The sequence below is a fragment of the Patella vulgata genome, chromosome 1, assembly GCF_932274485.2.
Source record: "Patella vulgata chromosome 1, xgPatVulg1.2, whole genome shotgun sequence".
Lineage (NCBI taxonomy): Eukaryota > Metazoa > Mollusca > Gastropoda > Patellidae > Patella > Patella vulgata.
In genome coordinates this window covers 32,936,014-32,949,260 of record NC_065879.2, presented here as the reverse complement: position 1 = coordinate 32,949,260, position 13,247 = coordinate 32,936,014, and the positions used below count along the sequence as shown (strand labels likewise).

Here is a 13,247-nt window from a genome sequence, read left to right as displayed (position 1 = left end):
TCGAATTCAAATATTTTTTAGTATTCGTTGTCGTTATTCCGTGTTAATTAGAATTGATATCTATAAACTATGAACTACTATTAATTGAATAGAACCAACTTATATCCATAACAAATACATATATTAAGAAAATATATTAATTTGCAATGACCCCCACCACCCAAATAAAGAAGAAAACGATAAAAAAAATTGACTACATCCAGTTGAACCGAATATTCAAATATTAAACAATGGCGCAGAATATGTGAATATAAAAGTTAACCTTCGGTGTTACCACTACTAATTACTAACTTATAATAATTTTTTTCTATAGCTTTATATGTGCAAGTTTCCAGCGTGGATTCACCCTTATCAGTGCTGCAAGGTCAACATCTAGTTGTTCGGATGGGACGGAAATCCGAGGTCCTGTGTTTAAATGGACTCTATAGAAAGCAGGAAATGCCATTGAACCTTCTCAGCCAACACCAGGAGAGAACCCGAGATCTCCAGGTTAGCCCATGATGTATTACTCACTTAGCCACTCCCGCTAAGCTAGAGAGCTTGTATAATAAACCAACAAAGCTTTAGTTTGGCGTTGCATTTCATATTTATTAACTAAAATATTTAAAACATATTATTATTAGGTAAACTTTGGTCTACTGAAAATCTACGCAACCATTTTATTTCACAAAAATGTCCAGGCTTATGATGGTTTTCTTAAAACGGTGAGCACAAGCTTGTGTGTCACTATACAACTTCCCATCCATTTAGGAATTCAAACATTTGTCAATAAACAAAAATATAAGTGTAGATTAAACTAAATGCCCCAAGTTAGTAAATACCTTTGTACATATTTGTATATCGACATAATACAACAAAAGTATGTTTCATAATAATAACAGCAGCATAATAACAACTAATATAAAGGACCTTGGTATATACATATTATCACAATAATATCGGTATAAATTAACAAGATAAAATTGTCTAATTTCTGGCACAACTTATTACACTATGATGGTAAAATGGTTCAACAATGCTAGTAACACAATTATTATACACTAAAGTCCCAATATGGCACCAGAAACCTTTATGTTTTGTTTATCTGCAGCTCAGATGATCTTAAATATAATTCCAATGGTGGTCAACTTTAAGAACAACGTTCAATTCTGATTACTAACTACTAGATTAACGGAGAACTATCATTTATCATAAACAATTGTCTCCATGGGAATCACCATTTCTATGGAAGTCACAGAAAGACAGGCATATCTCGGACTCAGCTCTCACAGTGTCTTTTACCATCTAAGTAGAGCATGGATTCTGAAATGAACACAACTGAAAATAACAATACTAAACTAACACGCATACACTGTTAGAAATTTTTGTAAAATTACAGTAGTACAAGTAGTTTTTGTACCTTAATTATCGGTATGTTCACCACAATGTAGTAGTTTTACCAAGTCTGGCGTATTTTAACGGAGTTTCGTGTACGTTTATAGAGTTTCGTGTCTTTTTTTACAATAGACGGTGATGAAATCAAAGACACATTCAAAATCAGTAAAAATACATTCTTACATATGTAATATTTCCAAACTGAACTCAAAATAAACAAGCTTGCATGTAATTTTACAGATCTTACGTTTATTCACATTATTTTGTAAATTTACTTTTAGGTTAGAAATATAAATAAAATTACAGCAGTTCTCACTATAATAGTTAAAAACTAGATAATGTAATGGGAATATGCTGAAAATTTCTGTTAAATTGATCCCCTCGGAACCGAGATATTAGAGACTGAATGTTAGGCCTAGCCTCGATCAACATTACTTATTAAGTCAGTACGATAAAAAAAAACATAGTCTTGATTATCTATTTTTGAATTTAATCATTAATGAGCGTTGAGCCCCAGATCGGACTCAAATCCAGTGAAAATCCAACACATAAGATGGCATCCATGAGTTGATTATGATCTTTTCATGTTAATAAATGTCTAATTCATAGTTTATAGAACATATCAGGCCTAAAGAAAGACCTGCAATAGGCAGATTTAGCTCTTGCATAATGTATGTTTAACTTATTGGTAGTTATCGTATTCGGTAAATTTATTGTCTCTTAGCATGCAATTTTACAGATTTTACGTTTACTCACATCATTTTGTAAACTTTCAGGTTAGAAATATAAGTAAATTTACAGCAATTAAATTTTTACCAAAAATGTTCTAAATGTTTACCAAAATGATGTATATTTACCAAGTTTCATTCTTTTTTACAATAAACTTTGATGAAACCAAAGGCACATTAAACCCCGGTAAAAATACATGCGTAATATTTCAATATTGAAATGAAAATAGCAAAGCCAGTAGGTAATTTTACAGATTTACGTTTATTCACATTATTTTGTAAATTTACTTATTGGTAAATTTACTGTCTCTTATGTTAATTTACTGTCTCTTATTTTATTTTAGTATTCCATAGCAACGAACCATTCCTAATAATTATTTTCTTATAGTATTCATTCTAATTTATTAACCATAATATGGACAATCACATTTTGTGAAATTTGGTATATTGCATGTTATATATATTTAATTTTCTTTATTTATACGATCTAAAACGTGTATTATTATTTATCGTGCGTTGATCAGATTGTAAGTATGTTCATTAACGTATAAAAAAAATGTTTTGCTTTCTTGTCATAGATAGTATTATCTCGTAACCAAGGTCAATTGAAGACGGTTAATTAAACCGATTGGTCAGTGTTAGCTTGACTGTCTCTAGAGCAGAATTACCATGCCTGCACTAGACAGTACCACAAGCTTACATCTAAAATCCTGGAACGGAAGTTAAAATCATTGTGGTTTTTTTAACATTTGTCTGTAATTTTTCATTTACTGATTTTAGGTAAATTTACATTGGGAAGTCTAAAAACAAACTTACTGTAACCGTTCATTTACTGTGTTGCGGTGAATTTACAGTCCAAAGTTAAAAAACAAACTCATGTTATTTTCCATTTACTGTTTTAAGGTAAATTTACTTACAAAGTCAAATTACAGAAACTCTGTAATATTACAGCTGAATGTTTATTTACAGTAAATTTACTGGCAACTTTTGCTGCCAGTAATTTTCATGTAAATTTACCAGATTTTTTCTAACAGTGTAATACTCCCAACAAAAACAAAAATCTAAATAAAATAAAACCCAAATCGTCGTGAAAATGTTTATAATTAACCAGAAAAGAACCAGGTACGACCTCTTTGATGTGTTGATTTTTGGGTGAATAGGTGTCCGGATGTTCTAACGCGCGCTCTATAGATCATACGATCTGTCATTGAATCAAGTAGTGTGGTTTCAATTCCAGGCTTATACGTGAAAGAGAGTTTGGGTCGCGTGTTCAACCTCGGGGTTTTTCTCCGGGTCACCCGATTCCTGCCACTTTAGGCGAATTATTGAAATAAAATTGAACCATTATGTTAGTCGCGAAATCACCTAGTTTGGGTCGAGAGGATGTTAAACCCTCTCTCTCCCAATCCACACATTATATTAACATATAAATCCAGGATCTATAGATTATTATGCGTTTGTTGTTGATTGCTTGTAATGTTTGTGTAGTTTGGGGGCCACGATGGCTCAGTGAGTAAGTCGTTGGCTCGCTTACCTGGAGGTCCCGTGTTCGATCCCTGCGTTGGCCGAGAAAGTTCATCGGCATTTTCTGGCGTTATGATAGAACGAAAAATCGAGGTCCCATGTATACATTGGCGTTAACGTAAAAGTTTCCATGGCAGTTTGAAAGCCCTTAGCGTCGCTGTCCGGGAAAATTTCCCTCATATGCACACTGTATGGCATATACCCGTCTTCATTAGCCCAGTCGGAGCAAAACAGCAGGACGTTAAACCACATTTCATTTCATTTCTGTGTAGTTTGTGTGTCTTGTCCGCGGGTTTGTTCCATGGGTTTTGTTTGTGCGTGGCTCGGTCCTCCTGCACTTACTATTAGGATGAGATTAATTATAACCCGGTTGAATTTATTATTCTTCATGTTTATATAATTTACGTCTGCTTTTCTTCTGATGATTGAGGGAATCGTAACGTGCAAGAAAACGTAAAACACCACAGCTTAAAGTCTTTCTTTTAATCAGATTTTATATTTTCCAGAATGATTTCCTATAGTCTTGTTTTATCCCTTATACAAATTCACACACATAACTACTTCCCACAAAAACAAAAACCTAAAACAAATAAAACCTAAATCATCTGTGTATGATAAGCCAACCTCACGTTTTATCATTTACCTAAATCAAAATGATACAACCCCTTTAAATGTTTAAATACATTCTTGTAATAATATAGCTGACCTGCATATGTTCTGGGTTTAACTTGAGGCATATTTTCCAAACCGCAGTCAAAGGTAAAATGAAAATTGTTGGTTGTCTCAGGATTTCCCACTGTCTGGTTGACAACTTCGGCGAGAACTTTGACCTGTATCAGTGACCCTTCTGTATATACAATCTAAATAAACACAATATAATACTAATTTATTTGGGAGTAATATTCCATCGATGTTGGGGTGGGGTGTCAGAACCTGTCCACGAAATGTTTCTAACCATAATGATAACCCCCACAGGTTCCTGTGCTTAGCCGACCGGAGTGGAACAAATCCTTAATCCCATGACGAAACATCGATGGTAGAGATCACTCGGCGAAGACAAATTGTGGTTAAATGATAGTAATTGATCCTTCAAATTGTGGTTAAACGATACTATCTGATATACAAATTGTGGTTAAATGATAGAACTGATCGATCAAATTGTGGTTTAATGATACTATTTGATCCTGCAAGTTGTGGTCAAGTGTATGTACTACGCCCGTATTTGATCCTACAAATTGTCGTTAACGTTGATCCTACAAATTGTGGTTAAATGATACCATTTGATCCTACACTTTGTGGTTAAATGATAATATTTGATCCTACACTTTGTGGTTAATGATAATATTTGATCCTACACTTTGTGGTTAAATGATAATATTTGATCCTACACTTTGTGGTTAATGATAATATTTGATCCTACAGGCGATAAGCTTCTACCAATCCCCTTTGCAAAAAAATCGTATATTGGTAAAACAAAAATTCGATTTGAAGTAATTTGATTTAAACAGCGGTATTCAGATTTGTTTTCTTTGTGATGATTATGTCTAACCTTTCGTATTTACCAATACTAACCTGGGATGATAGAAACAGAAGTGAACCAATTTCCACTGGTTTCTTGAAGCATATATCATGAACCACTTTAATTTTAGGGTACACTTTGCTGAAAATATATCAAGATGGATAGGAATATTGGCGGGTGGCCCGGTTGTTTCTTTACATAGTGATGTCTGTGAGGATTGTGAAGTGTATATCAGTCTTGTTTTAGCTTGGAAAGAAGAATAAAGCTGTAATATGCCGTATCATAATTTCACATAATCTATTCTAAGAGTGAAAAATCGTAACTGGTATTGTACTATCTTGAATAATATTGGGAACCCTTCAATTAAAATATTGGACCACATTTTGATATCAGTCTTTGTAATGGTCAATTCCTCTTAAAGACATGATCATACTGTTCGGCATTCACATGTTAGTATCGTATATTCAGTTCAATAAGCTATAATAAACAACAATTTAAATAATTACTAACCAATAAAGTGCAGCATTAGCTACAGCTAGTTCCAACGCTTTCCTCATTAAATAACCACCAAATATCTTATTATATAAGTTTCTTTGCTGAAATAAAAGAAAACTACATACCAATCTGATTAAAATACAGATCTATATTTCGTTTCGTTTTTTTATACTTTCGATGGCCTACACTACAAATGTAGTAAAGACAAGTAAAACGAAATTTTGAACTATAAAAACGAAACGAAATAGGATCTGTGTTTTAACCAGATTGGTAGATAACAAGCACATAGTTTAAATAGCGAATGTACACGAAGGAATTGTTTTTTAATCATATACTTTAGTGAGTTATGAAGTCCAATTTCCAATATCTCCAAAATAATAAAACAAAAACATTTTCTAAGGTCATAAAGTGGAGCGGGTTGCTGTCCACAACCTAAGCACCAACAGAGACTGGGGATTCATATAGCTGTACTTAGCGTGCGTTTTGAAGTGAAATGAAATGGGGTTTAAAGTACTACTTTTCTGTTTCACTAGGCTAATGAAGATGTGCATATGATGAAATTTTGTCCGGACAGGGGCGCTATGGCCTATACACTAGGGTCATTTCCATGCGTTTTGAAGGACGATTCAAAGATTATACTGTTAAAATTAAACCGCAAACCTTTAGGGGTAAATAGCCACATATTCATTGATCTGGACCAGCAGTAACTATCTTGAGTAACATTATAGAATAGTCGTTGATTATTTTAGACAGTTTTCATAAATATTCTGCTTTTCTTCGCTCGACAAAAAGTTACAATTGACTTAAAATTTATGAGTTTTGTTTGTTTAGATGTACAATCCAGCACTGATATATTTATTACCTGTGGATGACAGACAATCACGTTCTTTAATCCGGCATCTTCCATCCATACACTATTCTCTGGTTTTATACGTATTTTAAAAGTTGAAGAGCTAAAATCAGATAATACACATTATTTTGGCCTAACATTGTATTAAAGATATGTGGCTATAGCTACTATGAAACACGTGTCAACCAAGTCAATCATGACGTACATAAATAAAAAGATGTGTTTTCTTTTCAAGAAGCCTGGCATTTAGAGTAATTATAAGATTTAGTCAAGTACCGATAAACTGTTTCGATATCTGGATCAATCGTGAAAGATTTCTATAAATGAACTATAAAAACCTATTAGATGGTTTGGTATAGTATAATATATGGGACAATAACTCCGCGAAAAAATAACTTCACACCTCCAAATTTGATAACGAATTGGCACCGCCTGACCTGCCTGTGGACATAATATACTGACATCAAAATGGGTGTCGAATTAACAAATGAAATGAAATGAAATGGGGTTTAACGTCCTACTGTTCTGCTCCTAACCTGGGCTAATGAAGACGGGCATACGCCATACAGTGTGCTATATATGAGGGAAATTTTGCCCGGGTAGCGGCGGCTACGGCCTACTCTTATATCGAATTCCAACTGCCAAGGGATCTTTTACGTGCTCGCCAATGTGTACACGGGACCTCGGTTTTTCGTCCCATCCGAACGACTAGACAGCTTTCCTTGTCAGCCCCTCCGTCCTGCATCACTGACAAGGGAGAACCACGCCGGAAAATCTGGATGAACTTTATCGGCCAATGCAGGGATCGAACAGCCGACCTCCAGGCTAGCGAGCCAGCGTCTTACCCAACAAAAGAAAACATAAGTTGTCAAGCAAAGAAAAGACACATACTCTCATTAGCCTCCCAGTTATGGACTTCAGAACGATCGGATCATAATTGAAGGTGTTAACAAGACTTCGTGACAACCAGGATTAACTCACATATTTTTTTTATCATTTATATTTTGTAAAGTAAACCCACCTTTGATCTATGGTCTCTAAAAATAGGTTGTGTATTATAAGACGTTCTGATTCATCAGGTGGTGTCTTCAATAAAGATTTATTGGCCATATTCTGACGAATTGCTTTATTGGCTATTAAAATATATAGAGGTTTGCAGTATGTAGTTACTAATACGTTATTAATATCTATATATAACTTACAAAAGAAAGAAGGAAATCTCTCGATTAAGGCTTGGGCTAAAGAAAGTGTCAGACTCATTAACAAATTTCAAAAATCATTACAGTACATTTCATCGTTTAACCAATATATAATACTACTCCGAGCACTGCGTAACGGTACATGCTAATTTGCATATCGATGCTTAAAATCTAATTTTCCTGTAAGAATTGTAATTTTTCGGTTATCACAAATAATCGATCACTACCGGGAAGGGTATTTCCGGAATTAAAATGTCATTAACGTCATCAAACTTTCCATTCACGCAATCAAAGTAATTAAATTGTCATTCATGAAGATAGCAGGATACGCATTTCCCTCATCTCTTAAAAGTATACCATTAAGGCTATAATGACAAGTCAGAATATTTATTATGTGCATATAATATAATTCTAATTAATGTTATCAATTATTTTCCAAACCTTCTCCTTTCATAAATATTTGTTCTTCCTCTGGTCCGTTTGGTTTCAAGGGGTTGACGGCGGCGGGTCTGAAACGGACACAAAACGTTTGCTGATATTTTTAAAGAAGGCATTAAGAACTACATGTAAGAAGCCTATCGTAAATATTGTTTTTCGGGCCTTAAACATGGAGTTATCTCACTATCGATAAACAAATTACATTAAAATTTCTTACCCTCCTGTTACTGGATTTCTGGCGACCATTAGAAATCTTGCGTTTATCATTTTCTGCCATTGACCGTTTACAACCTGAAATGAAACCTGTATTATCTTCAAGAAGCTTTTACCCTGATTATGGGGGTCGGGAGGTCGATGTGTTTAAAGAGCGAGCTTATGGATCATAAGGTCTAGACCTGACATGAGTCAAGTGGCATGGTTTCGATCCTAAGCTTGTAGGGGACGAGGAAATGGGCTCGTCGACCTACCTCTTGGTTTTCTATGCTGAAATAATATAACCATATGTTAGTCTCAAAATGACATAGCTTGTGTCGAGTAGACGTTATATCTCTTGCAGTTCGTCTATTTATAGAAACTCTCTCTCTCTCTCTTTGGTAATGGTTACAATTTAATTTTACTTTAGAATGTGCTATAATTAACACTGACCTGGTGTACTTCCATTGTAACTTCCATAGATGTTGTACCAACCCATGTCACATTACCAGTTAGTTTAATGTCTGATGCTGCTGATATAATATCTTTTCCAAGCACTTTTTGGGAAGAGAAATACATAATCTGTATATTACATTCATCACAATGAAGTAGGGTTTAACGTCCTACTTTTTTGCACCATCCTGGATAGGTCATACAGTGTGCTATGGGGGAAGTTTTGCCCGGGGCATCAATTGAATTCCAAATGTCAGGGGTTATTTTACGCGCTCGCCAACGAATACATCGGGACGTGGGTTTTCGTCCCAACTTCCCGCCTTGCACCACAGAGAAGGGGAAACACATAGGAACTTTTTCGGCCAACACAGAGAGCGAACCCGAGACCTCCAGGTTAGCGAGTCTACGCATTATTCATTGAGCCACCGCGACTAATTTATCGCAATGAGTCGATTGATAATCCTCACTATAATTTCTCTTATACAAGGCAAAAATAACCAATTGTGTTTATGTTACAATCCATTTAACAGTAGAACGCTAATGATTGAATCGGGTCCTTATGCAGCGCTTAGTTGACTGCCAGGGCAACATACATTTTAAATCACAGATCAGATAAATCTATAATATTCAAGTTTATTCGCTTAGCTGTGACAGACGTCAAGCTCTTTACCCCCCCCCCCCACTCACACCCCCCAAAGATGGTGTTCGCGCCATATGTCTTTTATGTCGCTATAAAAGGTATTACAACTCACTCTTGACAATTCGTCTGTATATTCGAGTATTTTTGCTTTATGCTCCATTGTCTATGATCAGCCAGAATGTTAATTCCTAACAAAATTATTTAAACTAGAAAGTGACATGCTTCAACAGTATATTACTTACCTATTCTATCAACTAAAGCTGTTACTGTAGATAAGGGTGACTTGGGACTATCACCTCTTCTGTTATGGGTGTAACAAATCAATTCTATAAAGAAATAATAAATCTTTAATTAAGAAAATTAGACAGATATACTATGGATGATTCATGTTAGTCCCGAAACTCCATTAAACTCCATTGGTTTTTGCCCGATCTCATTTCAAAGGAAATGAAATACATTCCCTTCGGACAACTACAGAAATGTTTCCTCTTATCTTTACATATTAGTTCAATGTTCTGGTAAATTAACCTCTAGTTGACTTTCAGAAGTGCTTAATCACTTATTTCTTGAACTAATTAAATTAACCGTAAATATAGAAACAAAAGTATAATAAACCTAAATTTCAGATTCAACATGTATAGGTCATAGGTCCTATTTTACAAATAGGCCTACATGTACATCCACCCTTACAATCACAATATTTACTTATTAAATTTACATGTCAGCAACTTCGATATTTCTAATTTACTTATTAAATTCATGGAATGATTTACATGTCAGCAACTTCGATATTTCTAATGACTTCGAAACTCTAATGACCTTTTAAATTTAATGACTTCCCAATACTTTTAATAACTTTGATACTTTTAAATAAACTTTTAATAACTTCGATGCGAACTTTTAATGACTTCGATACTTTTAATGACTTCGCGATACTTTTAATAACTTCGATACTTTTAATGACTTCGTGATACTTTTAATGAACTTTTAATAACTTTTAATGACTTCGATGCTTTTAATGAATTGTCATGACTTCGAAGCTTTCATTGCCTATTATTGTGCTTTCAAAGAAATTATCTATTATAGTTTTACTTACCAGCAAATGTGTCCAGATCTTCTAGAATTCTACCGTAACGAATCCCTTTATAGAAATTCACATAATGGATTCTTAATTCAGGATTGGAACCAAGCGGTATAACAACTTCTCTATAGCTGTCTTTAAGACTACGTACTGGTAGGCCATCTTGTTTCTTAGGTATATTTTCAAATATAGAGTGACCAGTCTCTGAACTTTCTTCATCCCTGATTTAAAACATGTAAAAAAAAACAACACCAAAACTATATACCCGTAACAATATACAAGGGAGGGGGGCTCAATTTTATTGTTTTTGCAGGTATTACCGAAAAATCTAAATAAATAGCATTCCAACAGTTGAACTTACGGCAACATGCTTTCTATGTGTTTGCCAACCATTTCCATAAGTGTATCTCGAGCTACAAAAAATAAAAATAGTAAACTAATATCGGTAGGCTATTTCCTGGGATTCAAAACCAAATTTTGGATGAAACGTTTTAAGATTTAAGGCGTGTTTATAAGAATTTCAGTGAAAGTCCGTAGCAAAATTCTTTTCTGAGATAAAGACCAGTGCTTGGATTCTCTTCGATTAGGGTCACAAATACATGTAACTGGATGTTCTAATTACGTTCAAACAGTTTCATTCTTAGATAGGCCAGTGCTTGGATTTTAGATCATTTTGGTGAGTATTTTGAATATATTTTACAAAATCAATTACATTTTATTTTCTTGTTGATAGTGATAATGCCTTTAAACATTGAAATCTTTATTTTTACCTTCTTGTATAGTGAGTTGAGGATGTCCAGCTGTTGATGGTTCGCTTTGAGTAATCGATGAAGCTGGAGATGATTCTGCTGATGTGGTTGGTACTGATAATGAAAGTCTTGATACCGGATTTGTTACAGATATTTCTGACAATGATACTTTTGGTAACGGAACCTGTGCTGACATTTCTGTTGATAGTTTTGATGGTAAACCCGTTGTAGATTTTTCAGATAATGGTTGTGATGGTGGAACTGGTGCTGACATTTCCGATGAAGAGAAACACCGGAAAAACTGTTTGATAGACCCTGGTCTTCTTAGGCAATTCATTTTGAGCCCACTTGAGCTGTAGTGATCAAATGCAAAATGTCATTAAAAGAATTTCTAAAGATTAAGAAATAGAACCTTTTGCATTTCAAAATTTCCACAAATTAAGATACATTTGGAAACATGATACCCAGAACAGTTCTAATTGGCGTACACAGCTTAGACAGAAATGTGCATATTAATTGGGAAATTTTAAAAATGCAAAAAAAGTGTATTTGACTAATTACCCGAGATACACCCTTTTGACACTTTACCGACGAAATGTCCATTTTCCGGTCTAATTTACTTGACACGCTTTCCTCGTCAGGCCCACTATTGTCATGTGAGCTACAGAATCGGTGTCGGGTTTTGAATCGGCCCTCAGTTTGGCTCAATACCGTTTTCTTTATGGCTACAATCAAGTCGATCGTTAGAATAGCATTTTGATTCAGGCGCATGTTGCTCAGGCTCAATTTATGGTGTCCGAGCCCCAGGGCCCGAAATAGTCGGAAATGGCATTTACATTGCGTTCCATTTTCATTTTTATAAGTAAAATAGAAGATACACATAATATACAATTATATAGTATTCTTTAGTTCCAGAGAGTCTTAAATATAGGTAAAAAAATATATAAATGTAAATGAATAAGAAATCCAAATCAAAGCTGTCTTATAGCAGCGCAGTTCTTGAAGAAAATGGGAAAAAGGGACATTGATGTCACCTAACCCCATGCAGAAGGAACCAAACGGTTTGATGTTGTACACGGTTAAATTGGCTTTTTTAAAATTGTGATGATAGGCATATAATGAACAACGTGGTACTCAACATGGAAAAGGGGACATAAATACAGTTATATTATTGCTAAATATATATATATAAATTGATGTTTATGTAAATCGTGTTTTATGTAATTGGCAACATATTTGTGTTTCTCCTATTACTATACTCCTATACCTATAATGCATGTGGGCCATAATGCATTATTATTATTATATTCAATCAATTTTGCTGTACGTTTGTATGAAAACGAAACACTATTAATAGAAGTTATTTATAGGTTGTATATAGTCTACCAACCTGATCCTGAAGCAATATCTTGCTCCATCACGAACGAAAGCGTTCCCATTTCCATTATGGAACACTTTGGCAGTCCACAATGTAAGTACGCGTCGACACGCCCCTGAATTTTATCCAAAAAAGCTCAAGGAGGCAGAATGAAAATCAAATTAAACGTTTTAAGCATACGATTCTCCACTAATGTGCGGTTATCTACAGGCCGTGACGACATAAATGACCTAGATTAGTAGCCTACTTCTAAAATAGAAAGCGACAGTAATACAAACAAACAGATAAACTACTTACATGTTGAAAATTTGTGTCTATGTATACGGTATGAAAGATATCTTTTGTAGCAATAATCTACCAAGTAGTCATTGCTCAAATCCACTTTACCAAATATAAGACATCAAATTCACAATATTGATATATATATATATATATATATAATTTTTTTTTGGTGGACTTTGATATTTGCACAATTCAATGCAGTGTTTACATGAACTTGAATATAAAGGGTGCCTCGTCGGACTTTGAACGTATTTTTTTCTGTGCGTATGTTGGTATCTCTACACGGCCACATTTAAAGTAGCTATTTAAGTCTCTAACTCAGTATCATCCAAAGTCTTCGACCTT

At 34.3% G+C, this 13,247-nt stretch overlaps 1 protein-coding gene across 2 annotated transcripts; it reads right to left on the bottom strand.

The window, feature by feature from the left end:
* Positions 1 to 574: 574 nt before the first annotated feature.
* On the bottom strand, positions 575 to 13,040 carry LOC126822731 (acyl-coenzyme A thioesterase 9, mitochondrial). 2 transcript variants are annotated; one of them, XM_050551772.1, is made up of 14 exons: positions 12,918 to 13,040; positions 11,264 to 11,595; positions 10,855 to 10,906; positions 10,509 to 10,714; positions 9,655 to 9,738; positions 8,773 to 8,876; positions 8,345 to 8,418; positions 8,131 to 8,198; positions 7,512 to 7,623; positions 6,503 to 6,593; positions 5,656 to 5,741; positions 5,199 to 5,286; positions 4,333 to 4,486; positions 575 to 1,302 (listed from the first exon to the last, which is right to left on the bottom strand). In XM_050551772.1, the coding sequence occupies exons 2-14, from the start codon at positions 11,577 to 11,579 to the stop codon at positions 1,259 to 1,261; spliced, it is 1,479 nt and encodes a 492-aa protein (XP_050407729.1). In that variant the 5' UTR covers positions 11,580 to 11,595; positions 12,918 to 13,040; the 3' UTR covers positions 575 to 1,258. The 2 variants fall into 2 exon arrangements, with proteins under 2 accessions (XP_050407729.1, XP_050407718.1); XM_050551761.1 differs by lacking the exon at positions 12,918 to 13,040 and adding an exon at positions 12,633 to 12,851.
* Positions 13,041 to 13,247: the final 207 nt, after the last annotated feature.

Coding starts and splice junctions, on each gene's coding strand:
- LOC126822731 (XM_050551772.1), bottom strand. CDS start 11,579: ATGAATTGCCTAAGAAGACCAGGGTCTATCAAACAGTTTTTCCGGTGT. Junction 10,715..10,854: donor CACATAGAAAGCATGTTGCC/GTAAGTTCAACT, acceptor GTTTTAAATCAG/GGATGAAGAAAGTTCAGAGA. Junction 5,742..6,502: donor TGATTGTCTGTCATCCACAG/GTAATAAATATA, acceptor CTTTTATTTCAG/CAAAGAAACTTATATAATAA.